Below are 23,564 nucleotides of genomic sequence, written 5' to 3' on the forward strand. Positions count from 1 at the left end.
CTTAGCATGGCTTGTCGGTTTATTTGCCTCGGTTGTCAAAAATTACTGGCTTGTGCAACTTTTCAGTGGACCTGGAAGCAAGGCAACAGTGGTTGAATGCAGTTGACATTGAATCCATCGAACTCTGTACTGGTCATGAGATTTAAAATGAACGTTTCACTCGGGATTGTTTGTACGTTATCCTTCTCTTAGCTTTCATGCTAGCGTCATTTCAACACTCAGACACGGTTTTGATCATATGAAGGTGGAGGAGAAAAATCTTCAACTTCCACAGGTTTTGTGGAGAAACTGGCATCACTTTGCTCCGTACCACGCAGTGGGACTACATTACCTCAAGTTCATCTCACTGTCAATCACAGACGCCCAATATACACCTCCCCTGCTCAGCCCAAAGTCACTTTGCTTGACCTTAATTTTATTTTTTTAATAACTCAAATGTCATTGAATTTATATTGTAACCATATACATACACCTCTTGGCCAGGTCACCCTTGCAAAAAGATCCTCACTCTGGGTTTTATAACTGGTTAAATACTACACAACAAAAGATGGTCATAGAACAACAAAGTGCAAACATTCACCCTTTATTGCAGAGTAAAATTCAGTGAAAACATGGACAGATTAAAACATCAAAATTTAAGCAAATGTGGGATCTCTACTGATTTGAATTTTATTTAAACTGGAACTAATTTTCATAACATCCTTACATACAATGAAGTCCCTTGAACAATACAGCAGTATTGATTTGAACTGTCTTGCCCCGCTCAGTCTCTCTTCTTCTGTATGTAATTATGTCGCCTAAATTAAGTTCTAAACACACTGGACAGTAAAGATGTAGGTCCACTCCAAAACGGTCTGAATTCCACAATGGATTGATGTCGTCTTGCAGTTACAACATTTGTGGACCCAAAAGAGGACTGTCCCATACCGGGACATTGATCCCAGGATGAGGTTCAGCCATGGATCCACTCTCCTCCCATTCAATCTCTGGAACCAGCATACCCTGACAAAAAAAATGATACTGTTTATGAACAGCGCTGTTTTTTTGTGTTTTAGATTATGTAGGAACAGTGACCGACTAATAATAACTTATATTGTTGCTTGCAGGCAGACCTCATATCTCCATAACTGTTTATAATTTGCAAATAAGTGAACCTTAACAAAGTAGTGACATTAGTACATCTGATGGCTCATAAGGCCATGCATTGTGATGCATTTTGAACTTGCAGATGTGCTATTCTTCCTACAAACAAACAATTTAGGGAAATTGTTTGCACAACACAACAATAATCCTTTTCATTCATTTTCGATGAAAATTCACTGTAGTCATTATGATTTCATGATACTCTTCTTGATACTTTCCACTTTAGTCAAACTGCACACAAATCAGTTGTCCAGTACAGTGAGATTAAATAAAGCATTTACCCGGGGATCAGAAACAGGGTTCTGGGTCAAGCCCAACTGCCACAGCTGATTTGGTGTCATGCTTTGCTCCGTCCTGATTGGATGGCTGTCCCACGCGTCACTAAAGACATCCAAACTGGCCTGAATGCGAGGTAGAAAAATGTAATGGCAGCAGAATACGTGATGTGACTGATATTGAGCAAGTCTTGGTCCTCAGGAGAGTGCAGGATGTTGTAATATAAACCAGTAACACTCACGAAGACATCACACCAGAGGAGCTCAATCCTGTATTTGGAAAAAAGCAAAAAGAAATATTATATTGTCAGATTTATTTTTAATACATCATTCACTTTTATGTATCAGGGCTCCAGACTAACTTTTTTCACTAGGAGCACAGTGGCCCCTAACTGAAAATTTTAGGGGCACAACCAGAAAATTTAGGGGTGCATACCGTAAATCAACATTCTAACCAAATCTACTAATTTCCACTGTATTACAAATAAATACTTTAATAATAGATGCAGAAATTACAATGTGCTGTTTCTAATTCAGTGTCATATTTTATTCTGCACTTTTGAAGATGCAACATGAAGGTAAACTGACAGCACCATCGCTGTCACGACAGTACAACTAAGTAAAAATAGTAAAAGAAATACCATACATTTAGAATAAAAAAAAGTTTTTAGTAACAAGTGATTACCGTAGTAACCTTTCGTAATTTCACAGTTTCAAACAATACTTAAATGTATGTAAATATTAGAGGATGGAAATTCATGTTGGTGACACCAAATAGGTTCAGCCAAGATGCACAATAAGCGTGTTTGAGATCACCCAGATGGACGCAACACTGCACAGATCACCTGGTGTGTGACGTATATTTTTGTTTTTGCTCCAACATCACCTGTCAATCAAAACAAAAATATCACGAGAAAGGGGTGAGAGCAAGACACCAATCAGAGCGAACGCAGCTGGAAATTTAGTATTGAACTGACTAAAAGCTGCCCTATAGACTACAAAACAATGCATTATGGGACATGCGTCCTGATGGGTTTTTTGTAGTTCACTGATCAATTAAAATAATTTAAAATACCAACTGATTAAAAAAAGGCTACATCCATTACAAAACATTAAAATAATTATAAAAGATGTAATATCACATCTCATACTTAGGGGGAGAGGCATATTAAAACGAAATTGAATGTTAAGGACAACTCCTAATTCCTGGTCTCTTTCAGTCTCGCTGCAGCTTCGATTTCATGCGAGTTTGAGACCCCTGCTGTACACTCTGTCACTGGTACACTAGCTGCAGGTCGGAAGAACGAATCAATAGTTCGCTTGCTCATAGCTCAGACGCACATATCAGGTTGTGATGATATTTGTCTCCGTTTCCTTCCCACGGATGTTTACGCGCGCTCGATTATCTCTAGGCCCCGCCCCTCCACATATTTTAGCCACTTGCAGTGACTTTCCCTATTCTTCTCACACGCATTGGCCGCCTCAGGCATCACTCAATGAAACGCGAGTGTGTGCTCGCGTGTGCTCCAGTCTCATGAGTATTCGCGCGAGTGTGTGTGTCTGCCTGCGTGCGTGTGCGCTCGCGTCTCATTGATGATTTCATTGCTCATTTCATCGATCATTGACTTGCTCCTTTCATGTTTAATGTATAAAAAATACGGAGGGTGGAGGAGGCAAATTAACTGGTCGCACATGTGCGACTGGGTGTAAAATTCAGTCGCACACTCTCAAATTTTGGTCGCAAAATGCGACCAAATGGACGCAGTCTGGAGCCCTGTGTATATATTAAAGCTTCTAAAACTAGGTTCAACTCACCGTTGATTGTGTGCCCATAGCAAAGCAAAATTGAAGATGAGATCTCGTTTCTGTCACATTTACGTCTCCTAGACATAAATGAGAACTGTTTGAGACTAAACTGCTTTTCTCATTCTTCTCAAACATTTCTCCTGAGAAATAAGTCTCACAGTGAGCACTGTTTGAGATCTCAAAATTCTCTCACAACTGTCTCTTCTCCAGATCTCAATTGAGAGAAAAATGAGCCATATTATGTTGCGCTCAAGTATGTCTCAATTTGATATCCTTACTTCAAATCCCTATCTCAGTTACGTCTCAGTGAAAGACATCAATGGTTCTGTCTCTCGTTGCTCAATAATTTCTTGTTTTAGCCTATTTTTTTATTGTCTCAGCAAAAAGAAAAATGAGAGTAGTACAAGCCCTAAAATGAGTCTCATGATGACACCATTACAGTTCATCTCGAGAAAATAATATTTTTTATTTTATTTATGTTCAACTTAAAAAAGTTGTTTATTGCTTACATATTTATATAACTTAATTACAATTTCAAGAAAAAAAAGTTAAATAATTAAGACGGTCATGTCCTCAAAAGACATATTTTTGAAACTTTTTAAAAACATGAAATTTTAAGACAACATTGCAGTGTTGATTTAATAAACTTTTTTTTTGACTGCTTAGATAAACATAAATGAACAAGAATGTATGTTGGGTTAATGATGCTAGGTTTAGTTAAACACAAACACACGCATGTACTGGCACACATGCATACACGCACAAGTGCATATACGCACACTTATATGTTGGTGGGTATAAAACATTTAACACATTGATGTCTGAACTAAATAAAGGACATTTGGGATCATATTTGGATCACCTTAAAGTGAACAAACAATAGATTGTACATTTGAAACAAACAAATAAAATACACAAATAAAAATAATCAAATTAATAAATCAACTTTAGGGCGGTACAGATTTATGGGGTTCAGTTTGAGTTACTTTATCTATGTCTTTAAAAATCACCCTTCATGCAGCCTTACAAGCTGAAAATATTTTCTGTTTTCTTGATTTTAGTCTGCATCATATTGAACAAACAGAAGCCTGGAGTAACCCGATTTGAATTTTAAACTGTATCACAGCCTCACTTGACACAGATTTCTGATTGGTTGATCACAGTGGGAGGGAAAACTCAGTGGGTGACGTCACCAACGGGCCGGAATCTGCAAGCGGGAGAAGTGCAGAGAACGAGAGACTTTTGACGAGCGCTAGTCGTATTTTTTCTGCGTTTTAACAATCCGTGGGATGAATCTCCAAAAATTTTTTTGCTTGTCTGGAAAAGATTCAAGTAAAATCTTTGAAGTTTGCACGGTAAGTTTGCGATTTCTTCCCTCCAACTCTGAACTCAGTTGAATGCTAAAGGTGTTTTAAGCTAGCTCCGCCAGTAATGCAGACATCTGGGCTACTCGCGGTGGCTTTGGCTGTATAAGTAATTATTACATTTTACAAAGGTTTACTTGTGCTTTTTGTAATAAAAAATAGAGACATTGAAGAGTTATTTGCAGTGCAGAGTTTACAGAATGAGCGTCGATATTTTTCCAAACGCGTGAGTGCTAAGTAACTGTTGGAAGACATTTTGCTCTTCAGTTAAGGGTCTGCAGGGTTCATCCCATTCACAGTGTGACGACACCACAGTCCATTTCCATTATTGCAAATTTCAAAATGTGCAGTTTCACTATATGCATATTTACGCTAAAGGTCTTTTCTTGTTTAAAAGATAATCTTTCAGACGTTTGGCTTGGCATGTGACGTCATCTTTTGAAACTGGTTATGGACATGTGTTTAAAGTAAAGTCATCATTAACTGCTCACATGTCTAGAAATCATAATCTGAAAATTTAAGTATGCATATTAGGGAAACATGTTCTCAGCCCTCTGTCAGTGGTGGAGATGTTTAGAGAGCACAGATGTAGCTAAGCCAACAAATGTCAACACTGATATGTAGGAGGATTTTAGTGAATCATAAATCATATTTACAGTGATGAAAGTCTTCCGGGAATTCCCGGAAATCCGGGTTTTTGAGCAAACCGAACGTACTTTCCGGGAAATAAAGACCTGATCTCTACGGACAAATCGCTTTCCGGATTAGAAAATGGTCTGAAATCAGCTAATTTTAGCTTTATTTTCTATATTTCTCCGCAGATCGCTTCCTCTATGGTCGTGGCCATCTTTCGTCTTCCCGGCCTAATTGACCAATGACGGGACGTTTTAGTTGCTTTCGGATGCGTCGACGGGTCTGATTGGCTCTGTCTGCACCACGTGGTCAGCGTGACTTGCTTCCCTAGAGACCAAAACTGGCGGACCCACGCTAAACTTTCACAAACACATCTGAAGAGTTTGCGATCAAATTTGTGTTAAAATAATGGCAGGCATCGTCATTATTGAGCGTGGTCACGACCTCAGTTGTGAGAAGACGATAAAAAACAAATTGAAGTGGTCTTGGCTGGAAAAAAAAAAAAGATTTTTAAGGTAGTGTAGGTCAAATACTTTTTTGTGTAAAATAATCTCAAAACCACATTTTGAAATAATTTCAATTTTAGTTTTGAGTTTCAGTTTTTATTTTGAATACATTTCTCTATCTAATTTATTTGTATTTCCTAATTACCGTGATTTAGTTCAGTATAGTTAACATTAATTATAAGTATTTGATGGTTTGGACCCGCACTCCCTTAAAAAATAATGTTTACAATGTTTAGTTTAGTTTGTATGTTTGTTTTGATATTTCCCAGATTACTTAGTATTGGTGTTAAAGAATTGATGTATTATGTTATAGAATTATAGTTTAAAGCAGATCCCATATTTTGATGTAATTATAGTTTGAGAAAACAGTGCAAGTGGATGTTGTACATCAGTCATTTCTAAAGCAGAAATAATGTATAAATAACTGAGGTATTTTCATAGAATATCATAGTTACTGGTGTTCTTTTTGCCATTTGGGGCTTTGATGTTACTATATTTTAGCAATTGTATGTTTTGCAGCTTTAAGGAAAAGCGTAGATTGTAGGATTGTGTTACTTTGAGCAATTTTTCAAATTCTTTTTTAGGACCAGCAAGTCCTTAATGGAGAGTCAAACTAGGGGTTTGAATGACAAATCATGATGCTCCAATTAGTCTTAGTTTCTTGATAAAGAAGTGAATAACTAGCTGCCAGAATGCACCAGAATGCATCTAAGACCACGTATTTTTCCAAAATTTCGCTCTGTGCCCGCCATATCGCTCAAAGAAAAGTTCAGGGATTTTTTCCTTGCCTGACTTTCATCACTGTATTTAAAAACCTTTCCAGATCTTACTTTGTGCTGTATAAAATGTGTGTACATGATGTTTTTTTTCCCCCCTCTCTGATTCAAGGTGATCTAAATTCTACACGTGAAAATGAGTGAATCAGAACCCATGTTCCTCCACACTGCCATTATGGAGGTCCTACCAGAGCCACAAAAAACATCCTGGAAGAACACTTGCAGTCCATTGGAATAAATGGAGTTGTATGAGGATCTACGATTCATAGAAGAGGCTGACTTGCTGCCAGCTTTGAGACCTGTTCAAGCCCGGAAACGTCTTGCTCTCTGGAAATTGAAATGTGAGTCTCAAACATTACAAATTAGTTTTTGTAATGCACGGAAGTGGATATGAATATGAATGGGTAACACACTGACAGTACAGTGTAAACTTAGTACACTTATACTGTTTGTTTGTTTTTTGTTGCAGACCAAACGCCAGAGAACAGCACATCGTCATCTGTTGAGACCTCACCAGCACAATCATCGTCACTTTTGTTATAGTCACCAAGGAGTTCGTCATCCACATCTTCCAGAAGCCGAGGACTGTACGTACATTGACTGGGAGGACAGCTTTGAAATTCCATGGAGTAAGTTTTCTGAGGAATTTGTGCAGTCTTTGGAAAGAGACCTGACCCAAGACTAAGGAAGGAAATGGTTTGCACTCTTTTTGCAGAAATGATGAAAGCAAGACGTTTTTCCAGACTCTAAAAGGCTGCAGATGATGCAATGAGAGCAGAGTGTCTGCTCAGAAGAGATGAGATGTTAAAGAGATGCTCTTTCTTTTGCTCTGCTACTTTGAGGAGGATGCCATGTTCTTGTAGAAGATGCAGACGAGGTCCAGATGCAGCAGGTGCCGTTGACTCCAACTGCTATTTATGTGGTAAGTAAAGTTTCAAATGTTAAATTATTCTAAAGGTTTTGTCTTTGTACACTGTACATGAGTGACATGTTTACTTTATCCATTGTTCTGTCTTTAGGACAGTCTTGCTTTTCCCCAAGGAGGTTCATGCTGAGTTGGAACCGCTCCATCGTACACAACAACATTGCAGCACTGTGCCTGATGTTCGGAAGCTACTTCTGCTTTATCAGTCATTATCCAACTGAGCTGGCTTCAACCCTGGAGTTTCTGCAAAGGTACATATTTATAAGTGCTGTCATGCGATTGATTTTTGGGTGTGATTAGTTAATCATGACCTGCAGTTAATTATTCTAATTAATCTTGTATTAATCTAACTCAGGGCTCCTCATCCCTGGTCCTTGAGATCTACCAGCCTGCCTGTTTTCCAACTCTCCCTGAATTGCTTGCTGCTGATTACCTAGACCAGGTGTGTTCATCCAGTCAGAATGTGGAGACATCTGGTTGAGCTGATCAACAGCTAGCAGGGCTTGGAGATCTAGAAAACAGGCAGGGTGATGGATCCCAAGGACCAGGAATGAGCAGCCCTGGCTAACCTAAAATTTAGCTTTGAAAATCCTTATTTTGGGGTCATTTGATTTAAATAGTAAGATTGTGTCACATTAAAAGAAATAAAATACAATTTAAAGGGTGGCTTTATGAAGTTTTCTAAGTATAACAGACTTTTTTCCAATCTTTACTTTTGTACCACTAAGGGATAATTCTTCAGTCTCAAACAGAACAAAGACCTAAGCCAAAGTGCTCTAATTTAAAAAACTAATGGAAATATTCTGAACAATCCAAAAAATATTGACCACAAAATTCTTAATCATACCATAATATATATTCATTGAAATACCTTCTTCCACAGTTTGACACGATCAGCCCTCAGCGTCCCAATTAAGACATGGGTATTATTTTTCCCTTGTTAAGAGCCAACCATGCAAAATGTGACTTTTGATCATTTCTTAAATGTTTGATCTGGACTGTATCATGAAAAATGAAATGAATCAGATTTGAACCTTATTTGTTAAATAGTTAATGCCCATAGTATGCTGCATTTCAATTCTTTTAACTGAAACAGATGTCCTCTCTAGCGACGTGTGGCTGCTTTTAGGGATGACAGAAACGTAATCTTATGGTAGCATTATTCAGCTGCTTTTATAAAACTACAGTTTGCTTCTAGCTTTAAGTGTTATCTTTGTTTGTTATGTGCTGTCTATTATCAATTTACTCATGCCAGATTTTAATGTTCTTGTCTTACAGCTGATGTCCTGTGATGTGCCACTCTACCTGGTTGGGAACAAATTGAAGAGGCCAAGCTCAAGAAAGCCTTTGTCAGCAAATGTAGGGCAGAACCGGTTCTAAGGCTACTGCCATGATCTACAGTATGCGGACTGGTTTCTTTTCCATCTTTTTTCTTATTTTTAATCTTAATTTGGTTCTCAAATTGGTTCATGGATTTGATAGTCTGCAAGTTTCAGAGAATGTTTTTATGTTTATGTTTTTCTAATGTTTTTTTTCAGTGTGTTGTTTAAAATCTGGAAGTATTCATGACCAGCGTGTCAACCAGATTGAGTACGCCACGGTTCATGTACTTAATGCATTTAATATTTTAAAAAGTGTCTAATACTGCTACCACAATTAAAATGCTGTACTGATGATGGTGCTGCCCAAATAAAGTGTAAAGCATTTACATTTCTAGTATTGTTTTTACTGTTACTGTATATCAGTGGTCTCCCATCCTGGTCCTTGAAGGTCACTGTTCTGGATGTTTTAGCTGTTTTCCTGCTCCAACAGATCTGCTGCAGTGGTTGAATTGCCTCCTCAAGTTCTGCAGGAGGTGGTTAATCACCTGTTGATTCACATCTGGGGAGCAAAGAAACATCTAAACCCTACTGGATGGTGGCCCTTGAGGACCAGGATTGGCGACCACTGCTATAAAACTAAATTCTCTTTTCTTTCTCAAATACATCTCAAATATCATTCTCATTAACGGCTTTGGTAAGACATTCAAGAGAAATGATTAAGACATGAAAGAGACATCAGACAGACAACGATGAGATCTCTTTTAGGACTCATTCTTCTCAGATTTGTCTCATGAGCGTCTTAGGTTCGTCTCTCCCACTTCTTAATTATTGCTCTAACAGTTGTCTCAACTCAACCTCATTTGTCTCAGCGATGTCTTTTCTCATTATAGCTTAACTCTTGCTCCTAAGGGACCCTTAGGAGCAAGAGTTAAGAAGCAAATGATCACAGAATGATACGAATATGAGACGCTCAAACTGATCTCAAGAGACGAGATCAAGCAACATATGAGCAACAGATTTTTCCTATGGGTGTACACTTTTCCCACAATGAAGCCGTTTGTGTCAGTTGTACGTACTGTGAGCATTAACTCGGCTATGCCCACATTTTCTCCTCCGTGATCTCCTCTCACCCTGACAATAACATGAAAATCATGTCTCAAACACATAATTACAAATGCATCGCCAATACGGTACACATCAGTTTAAAATGTAATGTTCTTATGTATGTTGCCAATAAGTAGAATTTCTAGGTTAGATAAATTGCAGGAGTGGGTTACATGTATCACTGGGGAAAAAATGAGGTGAGAGAGACTGTTAAGGGGGGGTAAAATGTTATTCATGAGGGGAAAGAGTTTTAGAGTTGCCTTTGTTTTCAGAGAGGAGTCTAAAAAAAGTTATTTTATTTTTGTACAAATAACCAAGTACTTATACTGCCTGATATGTGAATAAAATATTTCTTTATGAATAACATGAATACCTCAGAGGAAAGCCATAAACGTTCACAGCGTCACTGAAGAAGGCCAAGTGGGTGTCTGCACAGTTGTTGTCTGCTATCTTCAGGTACAGGATACATGGAATACAAGTACAAATACTTTCAACTGACAGATATTTACAGGGGCAAAAATGCTAAATTCCCAATTGACAGGTAAAACAGTAATACAATAGGATGATAAAATATGAAATAGAATAGAATAGAAGGGTATTTAATAATCCCTGAGAAAATTTTTAAAAAATGGCCATCTTAAAAAAAGACATAAACACACATGCATTACAAATAGAAATATCACAAAATAAAAAGATTGATAAAAAAAGGTAAATAATTGGAAAATCAGTGGGTAAAATTAAAAGAAATTACTTGTAAGATGCCCTGCCAGAGAGTTGTATTGCCTGATGGCACGGGGAACAAAAGATTGTCACGCTGTCAGGCTTCAGTAATTCCTAGAGAATAAATAAAAACACAACAAACATGGATTACATAATTTCGCGTTTACATAAAGGCAGCACACGGAACAACTAGCTAGTTAGCATAGCATCAGTGTTTAAAAAAAATCCCCGTCTCCAAATCAATACTTTTTATTAAACTTTCTTTGCTGCTGTAAATCCGGCATGTTTTCCCCTTAGTTCTATCTGAATCATGTTAAGAACCTACAGATCATTGGCTATAGACGCTAGCTTGAACCGACACCGGCTTGAACTTCACTCACACTCACAGGCAGACACAACTTGCACAGGCTAAGCAAAACAAAGCTAAGCTAATTTGCGGTGGGGGTACTCTGCAAACGACTCGGCTGAAGTGTTCATAAAGCATTCACACATGTCACTTGGCAAAGGAGACCGCTTCAACTTAGTATTCAATAACATTACAGGACGTACAACGAGGGAATGATCAAATAAATGCATTACTTACGGGCTGAGACTGATCCCGTTCAGAAGACCTCTCCGCCATGTTTGCCGCCCGCGTCCTTTCAACTGCTGTGCTGAACAGCTCCCTCCCTCGTCACTTTGAAAGTGAGGAGTGTAAGGGGCCATTCGATTGGCTAAAAGCGAACCCGCCTGCTTTGCCGATGAGTTTGATTGACAGATTCACTAGCCAATGGTGACATTAGTTTACCTGCTCCGTCAGATGAGTCTCAATATTCACCGTAGAAAAATCTCTCACACACACGGGGAGATTCACAAACGAGAACGGGATTTTGAATGCACATTCTGCAATTGGAATGATCTGTGAGTTCACATCACATGTGTACCTAAAAATCATGTTTGTGAAGGACTTACTGTGCATTTCTGATACATTTACTGTGAATTTCTAAAATGTTTTTGTGAAAAACACTGTGCACATTTGTGAGAAACACTTATTGTGCATTTGTAAAACATTTAGTGTGCATGTGTGAAACACAATCTGTGTGTTTGTGAAACACAGGGTGTGTATTTCCGAATTTATTTTTCACGTTTGCATAAAATGACATTTGTGAATCGGAGCGTGTGCATTTGTAAAACAGGTTGTGTGCATTTCTGATTATTGAGACTGAATTAACTCCATATAAAAGGACCACGTTATTTCCCCCCACCCTGCAGTCAGTTGGGGGGTGGGGGGTTTCTTTTAACACTAAAGGGCCATTAGAAATGAAATTTAACTACAATTACAATATTCCTACTATGTAGCTAATAATCCCCCCACTCAAAAAAATAAATAAAATAAAAAACCATGTTCCTACTAGCACTATGTAACTAATAACCCCAACCCCCAACTGCTGTTCCTTCTTTTGGAACACAAGACCATGCTTCTGTGAGGAGACAGTGTTGACCACTGCTCCCTTATCTAACCCCCTTTTATCCTATGCCCCGTTTAACTTCCTACTATTATTCTAAGAATCCCGTCTAACCTAAACTAAAAATAAACCTCCTTCTTTTGGAAGACTCTTTTAGATTTTTTGCTGTCTTCCTTTTTACCAATGTTCCCTGTGGCTGACGTCCCACTGCCTTCTGAGTCTTTTTCAGTGGATAGCTCTTCATTAGTAAATGGGCTTATACTCTTGAAGGGTTTGGCTTTCCATAATTTGCTAAAACAGTTCCAGGGACGTGCCCTTACAGAAGGAGTAGGCTGAAAAGCGTCTTCCTGAGAAAGCTCAACCCGAGAAGGCCCAACCCGAGAGGGTCCAACCCGAGAAGGCCCAACCCGAGAAGGCTCAACACGAGAAGGATCGACTTTAGAAGGCCCGGTCCGTTTTGGCCAGACCCGAGAAGGCCAGGGCTGATAAGGTTCAACCCGAGAAAGCTTAACCTGAGAAGGCTGAACCCGAGAAGACTCAAGCCGAGAATGGCCAATACAAGAAGGCCCAACCGAAGGAGGCTCAACCTGAGAAGGAACAACCTGAGAAGGACCAACCCGAGAAGGCCCAACCCGAGAAGGCCCAACCCGAGAAGGACCAACCTGAGAAGGCTCAACCCGAGAAGGCTCAACCCGAGAAGGACCAACCCGAGAAGGACCAACCTGAGAAGGCCCAACCCGAGAAGGACCAACCTGAGAATGCCCAACCCGAGAAGGACCAACCCGAGAAGGACCAACCCGAGAAGGACCAACCTGAGAAGGCCCAACCCGAGAAGGCTCAACCAGAGAAGGAACAACCTGAGAAGTCTTTTTAACTTTGTCCTTCTTCTGCCAACACTGTACTTTTGGTTTTACCTCATCAGTGTGATTAACTTTACACAAAACCTTTGTACTTTGCAGCTCTCCTTTGACCGTCTCGTACTTGTCCCTCCACATGCCAACTAGTGTCCTCATTTGATTGTCTTGAGTTACAGACCAGTTGCACGCGTCTCTGAACAAGTACTCAAATTTCTCAACTTTGGCCCTCAAAACTGCAAGCTCCTCAGAAACCTTGTCGTATTCATTTTTCATTGCTTTCATTTCCTTTTCATATTCTGTTTTCAACAAGGTTCCATTGTACTTGTCTTTGTTTGAGTAGGTTTCTATAATTTTGTTGAAATGAAGTTGAAATGCAGAGTCTTGGAAATCATATTTGCTGCATTTGTTGATGTCTTGCAGGCAGTTTTGCAACATCCCTTCCAGGTTTTGAAACTTGGAAAGCATGTCCCCTTCCGTTGACTTTGCTTCTGACAAGCGGAGATCCAATTTGTCGTTTATATCCGCAAGTGTTTTCAATTGTTCTTCCAAATCCTGTATTTTAGTTGCCAAAAACGCTTTGTTTTTTTCATGCTCTTCTAAATCCTGTGCATGCTTAGAGTCATTGTTTGATATCCTTTTAGCTTGTTTAGAGATCCTTAACTCTAAAAACATTCTGTAAGCGTTGCTGGCAAAATTTTCTGTTTGGAGCTTCATTTTTTCTTGCTGTAAAGACCGAATATTTTTTTCTTGTTGGCTGAGAAGTTCATTCAAACGTAAAATCTCCTGGTCCTTTAGAGCCACTTCAACCTTTGTGGGTTGCTCTAATTTGGAAATCTTATCTTTTAACTTTGCAATTTCCAAAGTCAACTCCTCGTTCTCCTCAGACCATTCATTGTTGCATTGATCCTTTTCAGCAAGTCTTCTGGAAGCTTCCTTTTGCAATTCAGAGAAGTCTCGATCTTTCTTTGCAACTAAATTTTTCAAATTCTTTATGACCACTTCTTGCTCCTTATTTTTCTTTCTCAGTGCAAGTTTTTCCGTCTGAAAACTTTTGTTAAGAGTTACAACCTTTTCAGCGTATTCAGCTTGACTGTCATTGATCTCCTTATCTTTCTCATCTATCACTTCTAAAAGAGCATTTTCAAACTGTGTCTGCAGGTTTTCCACTTGTTTCGTCATGATACAACTAATGTTTTCGACTTCTTTTGTGCAGTTCAGTTTCATTTCACTTAATTGCTCTTCCAGATTTCTTGTCTCCGCTCGAAGTTTAAATGCATCTCTTTGTAAATCTGGAAGGCCTTCCTTCAATCTTTCACAAGTTTGAAGACACTCATTGTATTTTGCCTCGAGTTCTTCATTCCTTAGTTGGAGCCTGCCATTTTCTTCACCTATTTTGCCAATGTGCTTTGTGTAAATGTCCAGATTCTCCATGACCATCTGCTGGCATACCTCATTGCACAATTTTTTGTGCTTTTCCAGCAGCTGCACTGAACGGTCACTTTGTGATGGATCTGTTTCACATCCCATTTCCAAAGTCTTCTCCCTTTCTGTTTCACTTTTCATTCCTGAGTTTTTCTCTCCTTCTGTCTGTTTCACCCGGGGTTCAGGCTTTTTCTTAACGGCCCCCGGCATGCTTTTACCAGCCCTCACTTCTTTCCTTGCAGGCTTTCTGTTACTTTCCATTTTGAAGCCGTGCGCTATCTTAAAAGTGAAATATCCAAGTCTGGTTGAAGTTTCAGTCATATATGTAAACTTTTCCAGAGTAAAGATTTAATGTAAAATGATGCGTTACTTCATCATCACTTGTTATCATGGCGTCATGACAATAAGTGATGATGTAGTCACGTGTCATTTTACATTAAGATTGCATCCTGAAATCACATCACTTCACATGATTATGACATCACTTGATGTCATAACTGAGGTGTGGTTTCAGGATGCAACCACACCCTATTATGACATCACTTGATGTCGTTGTCATGATGTCATTTTAGCCCACGATAAATTAAAATGAAGAATTAGCATTTAACATGCACATATTGACTAATGGAGACCAAATTGGTTTGAAGATGTCATATGGTGTGTTTTCTACTGCTGGTTGGCCTGGGGAAGTCACTGATGGACCACCTAAATGAAAATTGAAAGCAGAGGAAGAATCTTTTCAACGTTATGTTTTGAGGAACGCTTAAGTGCACCTCTACATGGAAATCCACCTGTGGCCACCAGTAGGCTACAGTCCCTCTTCAATCTGCAAAAACGTTCTATGAAAACTATTCATAATGTTGGATACTTTGACCATTCCAACATGTTATTTCTAACCTCCAAATTACTAAAAAGAAATTTGATTCAGTTTATTTTTATACTGTAAAATTCCTCAAGCTAGTAGTAATGTTTTACCTCATAATATTCAGAAACTAGTTACACAAAGCCATGGAGATTGCTCTCTGAGAGGAAACAGTATTTTTGAACCATTGACCCTTGTGGTATGCTAGGCACTTTAACATTGGGAGTTGGTTCATCTAGACCCACAAGAACCTTTTTTCTCCAATGATTTGTGATTTTCACTGATCCATGGATTACTTGAAATCCTTTTCACCTTTTTCCACCTTTGTCATTGTAGGGAGAACACGTCAATGTAAGGGTGGGGTCATAGGATAGCACAAGGGTTAAGAAATGTGTGTCAGTGTGCAGAATTAATACAACCAATAAAATCAATGTTCTGACATTAAACAATTACCTATCAAACTTGAAGAGAAACTGCTCTTACAAAACAAAATGGATGAACAAAAATGATTAAATATCAAATTAATTACTATGAAATGTTGATTGTTGAAAAAAGAGAAAATATCCTTATGTAGAATATTATAGACAAATATATGAGCAGATAGAGGGTAAGTCGTATATCCCCTTTTTTCGGCTGTATGCGGAATGACCACCAGAGGGAGACACTGCCCGCTGGTGTCAGCAAACATGATGCGCGGGAATTCACCAATGAATTTTAAAACTCATTGGATTTTACCACCTTCCAGCGGCTTTAACTTTCTTCCATGAGCAATTTGGCAGACAGAAAATCGCTCCTTTAGCCACCCAAGCTCCGCGGCTGTTAAGACTTTCTATTCAAAAAGCAGTAGGGAAGAGAAAATGTATTAATTTATATATTCAAGCAGCTGAGTTTTGTTTGTTCTTTTTACAAAAATATAATTTATAAAACGAGTTTTTATAAATTATTCAACAAACACACAAAGCACAGTCATTTCACAGCAGTGGAGCTGAATGAGTTCAGCAGTTTTAATATAAAAGTGAAAAGAGTTCATGCACCTGAAAGATATATCAAAATATTAAATCGTTTGAAATAAATCTTATGATTATCCATTAAAATAAAAAACAAGTGCACGGATGCTTTCAAATTTAATAATTACATAACGCATTTTGTGGATTTTCCGTTGTGTTCTTCTGCTAACGCTTCAGAATCCAAACCCAGAGCAGGTCGGCCTCTGAGGAGGTTCAGCCTCAGCTGCTGTGACCCGCTTTGTTCAGCTCAGCAGTCAGAAGTGCGTAAAGTAACGCGGTAGGCTGCTGTAAACTGTGAAAACACTCTTTTATCTTAGATTTAAGAGATTCTGTTTTTAGTAGAGCTCCAACTTTGTTCCTAATACTCCAGCCTAGTCTCTTTGCAGGGATGGGTCCAGGGACTGTAAAGCGCATGCGCCTCAAAAAACGTGCAGTTATCCTGAGTTAGGAGTTCACACTTGGGGAAAAATAGATTGTCGTGATTTTGGATTTTAAAAATCCATCACGAATGTAATAAAAGTCAGCTTCCTGCAGATAAAAAAACATTCATGCTTTTGTGTAAATTTTATTTACTTTTTTCTCTCCTTTTCCCAGTGTCAAAACTGTTTTCAGTCTACGTTCTAGACAGTTATTTCTAGTTGATATAGCCACCACCTATCACCGGAGCCGGAGCCGGAGCCGGTTTAGCTCGTGCTGGTTTGCGGCGCCTTCCGTCCGTGAAACCAGGGTTCGACTCCGGGCTGCTCCCTGTTCCCTTCTCTACCTCTGTGCCGGTTCCAAGCCCGGTTTGAGAAGGTTGCGTCAGGAAGGGCATCCGGCGTAAAACATTGCCAAATTTACCATGCGACTTGTTCGCTGTGGCGACCCCTGATGGGAAAAGCCGAAAGTGGAAGAAGTGGAAGATAGCCACCACCTATCTATGTGTATATATGTAAATATAGAGAGAGGGGGGGGGGTTTAAACTAAATTAAATAAATAAATAGATAAATAAGAGATCATCTTGAGAAATCAAACATTTTCTTTTTGACGTATGATTTTTTGTTTTTCGACCTAATTCATCCAGATTAGGATTACATTTTCCAAATGTTTGTTTTAGAGTCAAAGCACGTCATCTCTGAGATTGATGCAGTAGATTCATGCAACAACAGACGTAACGTAAAAAAAAAAATAAAGATTATTTTTATCCCACGCGGGGCAGGATCAAGTGGGAAAAGTCACGAAAATCTTTATATTTGCTTTGAATGCTGCTGCTGAACTCAGTGATGAGCAGACCTGCGCGCTAGAGTTCAACTCTGGGCGTGGACACGGTCACGTGATTTCAAGATGATGTAGAAAGTTTGCGTGAGTGGTTTCAAGATTCTGTTCTGCAGGAACATTTTGGGTGTTTTAACTGATTTCCATTGAGCGCGCGCGCGTGCCTCCGGGTGCATCTCGTTGCTGCGAAAAGCCTGGAAGTGGGCGGAGCCTCTTTTGGACCCAGTCAGCGGACGTCGTTCTCGCCTCCGTCTCAGTCTGCAGAGACGAGCCGCGCTTCTCATCCTCCCGTCGCACACGAAGACCCCGAGTGGGCATGCACGCGCTGGGATTCTTGGATTTTGGACGTATTTGTTCCGGGAGAGCGGGATCTGGACATTAGTGACCCTGGCAGAGAGGCGCCGCTGCTCGCACGGACACCCGCGCGGGACATGACCTGCGGCTCGTGCCGCTGAGGAGCTCCCCTTCGTGTCCGTCACCATGCAGCATCCTCTGGACATGTCGGCGCGGTTCTACCCTCCGGACGTCCACCCGGACCTCAGAACTCACCGGTACCGGAGCTTCATGATCGAGGAGATCCTCACCGAACACCCGGAGCACAAAGCGCCCGTCCCGGCCGGGGAGCTCCTCAAGTTCGGGGTGCAGGCCCTGCTGTCCGCGCGGCCCTTTCACAGCCAGCTCGGTGAGGGGAGGGAGCAATAATAATAATAATAACAATTAATAATAATAATAATAATAATAGTAGTAATAATAATAATAATAATAATAATAATAATAATAAGTGGTGAAATAAATGCAACATTTGCATTAATTATTACTAGTCAATGAAACACAAAACATTGATTTAAAAATTTGAAAACTTCATTTATTCAAAGTGACTTTCAAAATGCATTTGGACATATATAATTAAACCAGCTATAAAATGGTTTTCTTAACTTATATTAACAGATACATTGGTTGGATATTATTTAGGATGAATTGACAGTTTAGTTTTATTTTACCAATGAAGAACTCTGAGCTGCTACTTCTGGAGAAAAAAAAAGACACGAAGAAGCTCTGGGTTCAGCGGTTCCATCTTTCTGCTGCAGGTCCGATTCCATTCTTCTGCGTGAACTCTGCGGGTCAGTGCGGAGGCCGCAGCACGCGCAGCGTATCTGCGGGTCTCTTTCACTCTCAAAACACGTGGTTTTTTTCTCTTCAACCCATTTCTTAGATTAGTCCTGTTAGGATACATCTTTGGGCTAACTTGAAAGCATAAAGAATTTGGGGGTTATAGTGGCTTCGTTTAAATCCAAGTGTTAAGTCCAAGTTATTTTTTTCCTGAGTTAATAACCCAGAAAAAACGTAGTCCCTTTTTAACCTCAGAGTTGAGTTAAGAACAAACCAAGTCTGAGGTTATTTTTAACTCTGGAGTTTTTAGTGTGTAGAGTTCAGCTAAAATAAACTTTTGAAACTTTACGCATTTGTCTGAGGAATTTATATTACATTTTTTGAGGGGAAAAACATTTAAATCAAGAATGAAACGGTGACTTATAATTCATAAGTCTTGCTTCATGTCTACTTAATTGAGTTTTTTGTGTATTCTGACCTTTAGTTTAAATTCTTCAAAACGCGTTTTGAGGTCAGCTGCAGCTTAAGGGCTGCTTTTCATTTTCATTTAAATTGTTAATGGATAGAATATAATAGAATTTTAATGACAGATTCATAGTCCAAATGTCAAAACATAAATTATAAACTTAAAAGTTCAAGAATTTAAGGGCTTAAAGGCGTCCATTCCAGTATCTGCAGCCTGGAGACTGGTATAAATAATAATATCGTCACTGACTGTAAATATCAAAACGTCCAAAGTTTCGGTTCAAACTTTGAGTTTCTGGGGTTAAATCAAAGCTCCACGGAGGCTGAAATCGCTCCTAATATTTAGGGGAAAACGGGAAAGAATAGAATAGAATAGAATAGAATAGAATAACAGAGTCGAGGTCCAAATGTCAATACCATAAAAATAAGACATACAGAAGAATTCACATAGGCCCTAAAACACTAATTCTAAATTTGAAAAACTAAACAACAGGATAAAACGTTAAATGAACATGGAGCAGGGTCTTAGAATGATTTTTTTATGGTATGACTTTGCTTGAAGGGGTGACATGATCTAAGTTGGGCTACTCGTGGGATCAAATGTTATTGCTAAAACCCTAAAGCTGTTGAAGTCTGACTTATTGTCTTAGTTCGCAAGTTTTCCCGACATTATTGCGTGTCTCCGTGCCGCATGAGTCCTCCTTCACGCCTGCGTGTCTGTGTCTTCTGGGATCAGTGCTGAAAGCGGACCAGGCCGGCCTCCTGAAGTTCCCCGTGTCTCCGCTGTCCTGCTCCCCGCTCGGCTCGCCGCTTCTGTCCGCCGGGCCGGGCCTGCAGGTCGCGTCGCACCACCTCCCGCTGGACCTGCACCTGCGCGGGAAGCTGGAGCACGACGGCGGCAGCAAGAGCAAGAAGGGCCGCCGGAGCCGCACTGTGTTCACGGAGCTGCAGCTGATGGGTCTGGAGAAGCGCTTCGAGAAGCAGAAGTACCTGTCCACGCCCGACAGGTGAGTCCCGCGTGGAGCGCAGAGGTTCCTTTCTGCATGCAATAAGAAAAACAACCATTCTGCATAACTGTTAACTCACTGCTGCTAGGACAGTCTATTCTTTCTTTATTTTTTTACTCTTTTGAAAATAAATGCACAAACAAACAAATAAACAAGCAAATAAATAAATAAATAAATAAATAAATACAATTTATTAATTTAAACAAAAATATTTTGACAGTAGGGTAAACTTTAAAAAAATGTTACTTAAACAATAATCTTATTTTGATAGCTTTTCAATCGATTTGCAGCATATTAAAAAATCAAGATGCTAACGTCAAACATTGAAGCTCAGATTATAAAGTCGTTTGATCGTTTTTACTTTGGATTTGCCTGAAATACAAATTGTTTTCTGCTTTGTTCGTGAATGATGGTCTGCTGTTCTGCCCCCCTCCCACCACCACCACCACCCCAGGATAGACCTGGCGGAGTCTCTGGGCCTCAGTCAGCTGCAGGTGAAGACCTGGTACCAGAACAGAAGGATGAAGTGGAAGAAAATGGTGAGTGTGACTTCAGCTACCATCTCACACGCTACAAATATTTTGACAAATGAAAATTTAAATTGAACCTGAAGTTATTTTTATTTATTTGTACACATTTGGACAATACCTCCAGGCCAGGAGGTCACATCAGATTAAAACAAGCTTGTTTTCACCTTTAAAAATGGTTTATGTTACAAAAAATTAAATTAAATTAAAAAGGAAAGTTAAATTTACACTCACACTCATGCATCCCTCAGGTTCTGCAAGGTGGGGGTCTGGAATCCCCCACAAAGCCCAAAGGTCGTCCAAAGAAGAACTCCATCCCCAGCAGTGAGCAGCTTTCAGAGCAGGACCGGTCTGCAGCAGAGACGGACCGTCAATCTGAGGCCTCCAGCTCCCAGGAGAACACTCAGGAGGAGTGACCCCCCTCCTTTTCCCACAATTCTGGGACATGTGGGACACTCGGCATGTGTGGACAAATTGAAGCGAGCGCCCCTCCTTAAAGAGCTGCAGGCCCTTGCAGGGAGCAGAAGCACCTGCGTGCCTGTCACGATGGACTTTTGAGGAAAAGACTGCTGCAGCAGGTCTGTCCCTCCTCCAGCCTTATCTGTTCATGCATTCCTCTTTTGTGTAATATGCAACTTAATTATTAAATATATTTTCACTACTCCTGTTGTTCACTGAAGGTCACATGTGCCCAGATGTTTTTGCCGCCTGGTAGAGAAAGTGGGTGCTCCTCGGTTCAGGGAAGTTCTGATCTAGAGCGATGTTTAGCTTTTCTGGTTCTGATGGTTTTGGAGGAGAAGAGAGGAGGAGGTTCTGCCTTCGGTTTGGATTTACAGAGAGTTTGAAGATCAGCCTGCAGCTTTGCTCTGAAACGGTGAAAGAGAAGAAAATTCTTCTGCATGTTTGCTTTTTACACCTTTTTTCATTTCTCTGCATTCAGCATCAGCTCACTGAAGCGTAGACTTGATGACTTTTGAGTTGTGACAGCTCAGAGGGATGGGCTCCTGCTTCTTGCTGTAAAATGTGTCGGTCTTTAAAAATGATCCTCCCGTGTGTGTGCGCGCGCGCGCATGGCAGCCGGCCTGACTCGAGCTGAGCCAGCTGGTAAAGATGCAGGTCAAAGTCAATCGAATTTATGGAGGAAAAAACATTTTAATGATTCAACAGAGATGAAAATATATGAATTTAATTTTTCTTTGGATGTCCTCTGACTGAAAAAGACTTTTTAGCTTCAGCCTTTTCCTGTTTTGCGACTCAGTGGCGCATCAGCACGCAAATCTGAACACAAGAGATGCGTGTCTCAAGATGAAAAATCCAATAATTTAAAAAGAAGAAGAAAGAAAAACACAATTTTATCATACCGACAACCATTTGAGGGGGAACTGACTGACATTTTAAACTCACAGAGCTTCCAGTCATAACGGAAAAAACTCAAATGAATTTCCCAAAAGTTTTTGTTCGAAACCTCCAACATGTTTAACATTTTTGAACAATAAAAACAATAAGTAAAATTACTTATTTAGCTAGAACGATGATATATTAAAATTAAGTTTCTTGCTTTTGTGTAGCTTTATAATTGCGCGCGGTGCGTTATAAGTCTTTTTATAACCTTTAGAAGTCTGATTGCAGTTTTGGATTGTTATTATTATTATTATTATTATTATTATTATTATTATTATTATTATTATTATTATTATTATTATTATTATTCACAATATAATGCCGTTTTTATGACTTCGTTTTGCATGAGCATCATAATTCGTCCGCCATTGTCAGTTGACGAAGTTCCCTCCTCTAAATCTGTGTGCTGCTGGTCTTTGCGCTCGCGGCTGTGCCCGTGTGAGAAAAGCGCGTGCAAAGATCACTGGCGTCTGGTTGGTTTCAGTGAAACCTGAAAAGATTGTTGTCGTTGATATCAGAGATTATCAACGAGGAGTCTGGACAAATTGACAAAAACTATCATTTTTGTATAATGACATTTGTTTTTTTAATTGTTAGTTGAAGGGAAATAGTTCAGATATTATTTGATCATTTATTTAAAACATGTCTAAACACCCTGCACGAGTTTGGAGTGAATCTCTCTTTACTTCAAGATTCAAATCAACCTTTATTTACAGTTCGTTTTATACAGATTCTGCAACACAAAAAAATTGAAAGTGACGTTTGAACTCACACACTTTTGTAGTAGTCACACACGGAACAAAAATAACAAAGAAAAAGCGATCCCAACCAAACATTGAACTTTACATAAAACAAAAAGGTAATTCTAAAATGCCATTGGCAAAACCCTCCATTCAATTATAAGCATTAAACTTAAAGCCTTAAAAAAATAAGCAAATGACAGAGATTAGCAGAAAAACCAAATATGATATGTATATTCTTTAAAAATACATAAATAAACATACAAATTGAGTTTTAAAAAGATTTGAGTTTTGAGCCTTTTTTAATCTCCTCAATAGATGAAGTCATCAGACTTTCAGCTCTACAGAGAAGGCCCACATTAATGAAAGTAGGTTACAGACTCAGAAAACTGCAGTTCAGGAGAAAAAGCAGTAAATGAGAATGCCAAAGAGTGTAGAAAGGGATTCTGTAGCCAGTGCAGAAATTTTAAAACTGCTGTGAAGTGAGCCAACCTCAATAAGGATACTGCTGAAATCAGTTTGAGCTGGGATTGAGCTGCAGGAAAGTCTCTCTCATCTATAGTAAAATATCTTCAGAGGCTCACAGCAGACACTTTTGTGTAAAACTGTTTCAGTGACATCTGCATATTTCCTGAAGAAAATTGAGGCGAGGCCATTTGAATTCTGCACAACCTACAGTTTGCTTCTAACCTTTCTAGGGATAAAGCCACAATCATTTCTGAATTATAAGAAAAAATGCAATAAAAATCTCTGCACTGACACCACAGGAAGATTCTGACTCTTTCTGAACTGTATTTTAAGTCAGTAAGAAAGAGATCTGCAGTTAACACAACCCTTCTCTTCCTCAGTTTTGCCCCTCCCCATTCTATTCAACGCTTCACATCAGTTGATTA

The 23,564-nt window shown here is 39.4% G+C and overlaps 2 protein-coding genes and 1 long non-coding RNA gene across 9 annotated transcripts; 2 read left to right on the forward strand and 1 right to left on the reverse strand.

The window, feature by feature from the left end:
* Window positions 1-567: 567 nt before the first annotated feature.
* On the reverse strand, window positions 568-11,376 carry LOC144992339 (uncharacterized). Of its 6 annotated transcripts, none has more exons than XR_013656222.1 (6): window positions 11,158-11,376; window positions 10,606-10,688; window positions 10,228-10,304; window positions 1,661-1,688; window positions 1,425-1,524; window positions 568-1,002 (listed from the first exon to the last, which is right to left on the reverse strand). XR_013656222.1 is itself a non-coding variant. In XM_078948093.1 (5 exons), exons 1-5 carry the CDS (start codon window positions 11,194-11,196, stop codon window positions 889-891), a joined length of 378 nt encoding a protein of 125 aa, XP_078804219.1. In that variant the 5' UTR covers window positions 11,197-11,374; the 3' UTR covers window positions 568-888. The 6 variants fall into 6 exon arrangements, 1 of the variants encoding a protein (XP_078804219.1); XR_013656221.1 differs by having other exon boundaries at window positions 1,425-1,544; XM_078948093.1 differs by lacking the exon at window positions 10,606-10,688 and having other exon boundaries at window positions 1,425-1,544; window positions 11,158-11,374.
* On the forward strand, window positions 4,212-9,136 carry LOC105358706 (uncharacterized). 2 transcript variants are annotated; one of them, XR_912249.4, is made up of 6 exons: window positions 4,212-4,579; window positions 6,616-6,844; window positions 6,973-7,132; window positions 7,219-7,425; window positions 7,523-7,679; window positions 8,707-9,136. It is a non-coding gene; the product is annotated as an uncharacterized LOC105358706 (long non-coding RNA). The 2 variants fall into 2 exon arrangements; XR_002289544.3 differs by having other exon boundaries at window positions 4,214-4,579; window positions 7,346-7,425.
* A 6,306-nt stretch (window positions 11,377-17,682) lies between the features above and the next one.
* On the forward strand, window positions 17,683-21,191 carry barx1 (BARX homeobox 1). The gene is made up of 4 exons (XM_023955134.2): window positions 17,683-18,103; window positions 19,733-20,003; window positions 20,458-20,542; window positions 20,782-21,191. Exons 1-4 carry the CDS (start codon window positions 17,902-17,904, stop codon window positions 20,944-20,946), a joined length of 723 nt encoding a protein of 240 aa, XP_023810902.1. The 5' UTR covers window positions 17,683-17,901; the 3' UTR covers window positions 20,947-21,191.
* The last annotated feature ends 2,373 nt before the right edge of the window (window positions 21,192-23,564 follow it).

Source organism: Oryzias latipes, chromosome 5 (genome assembly GCF_053564925.1).
Source record: "Oryzias latipes strain Hd-rR chromosome 5, Olatipes_Hd-rR_3.1".
Lineage (NCBI taxonomy): Eukaryota > Metazoa > Chordata > Actinopteri > Beloniformes > Adrianichthyidae > Oryzias > Oryzias latipes.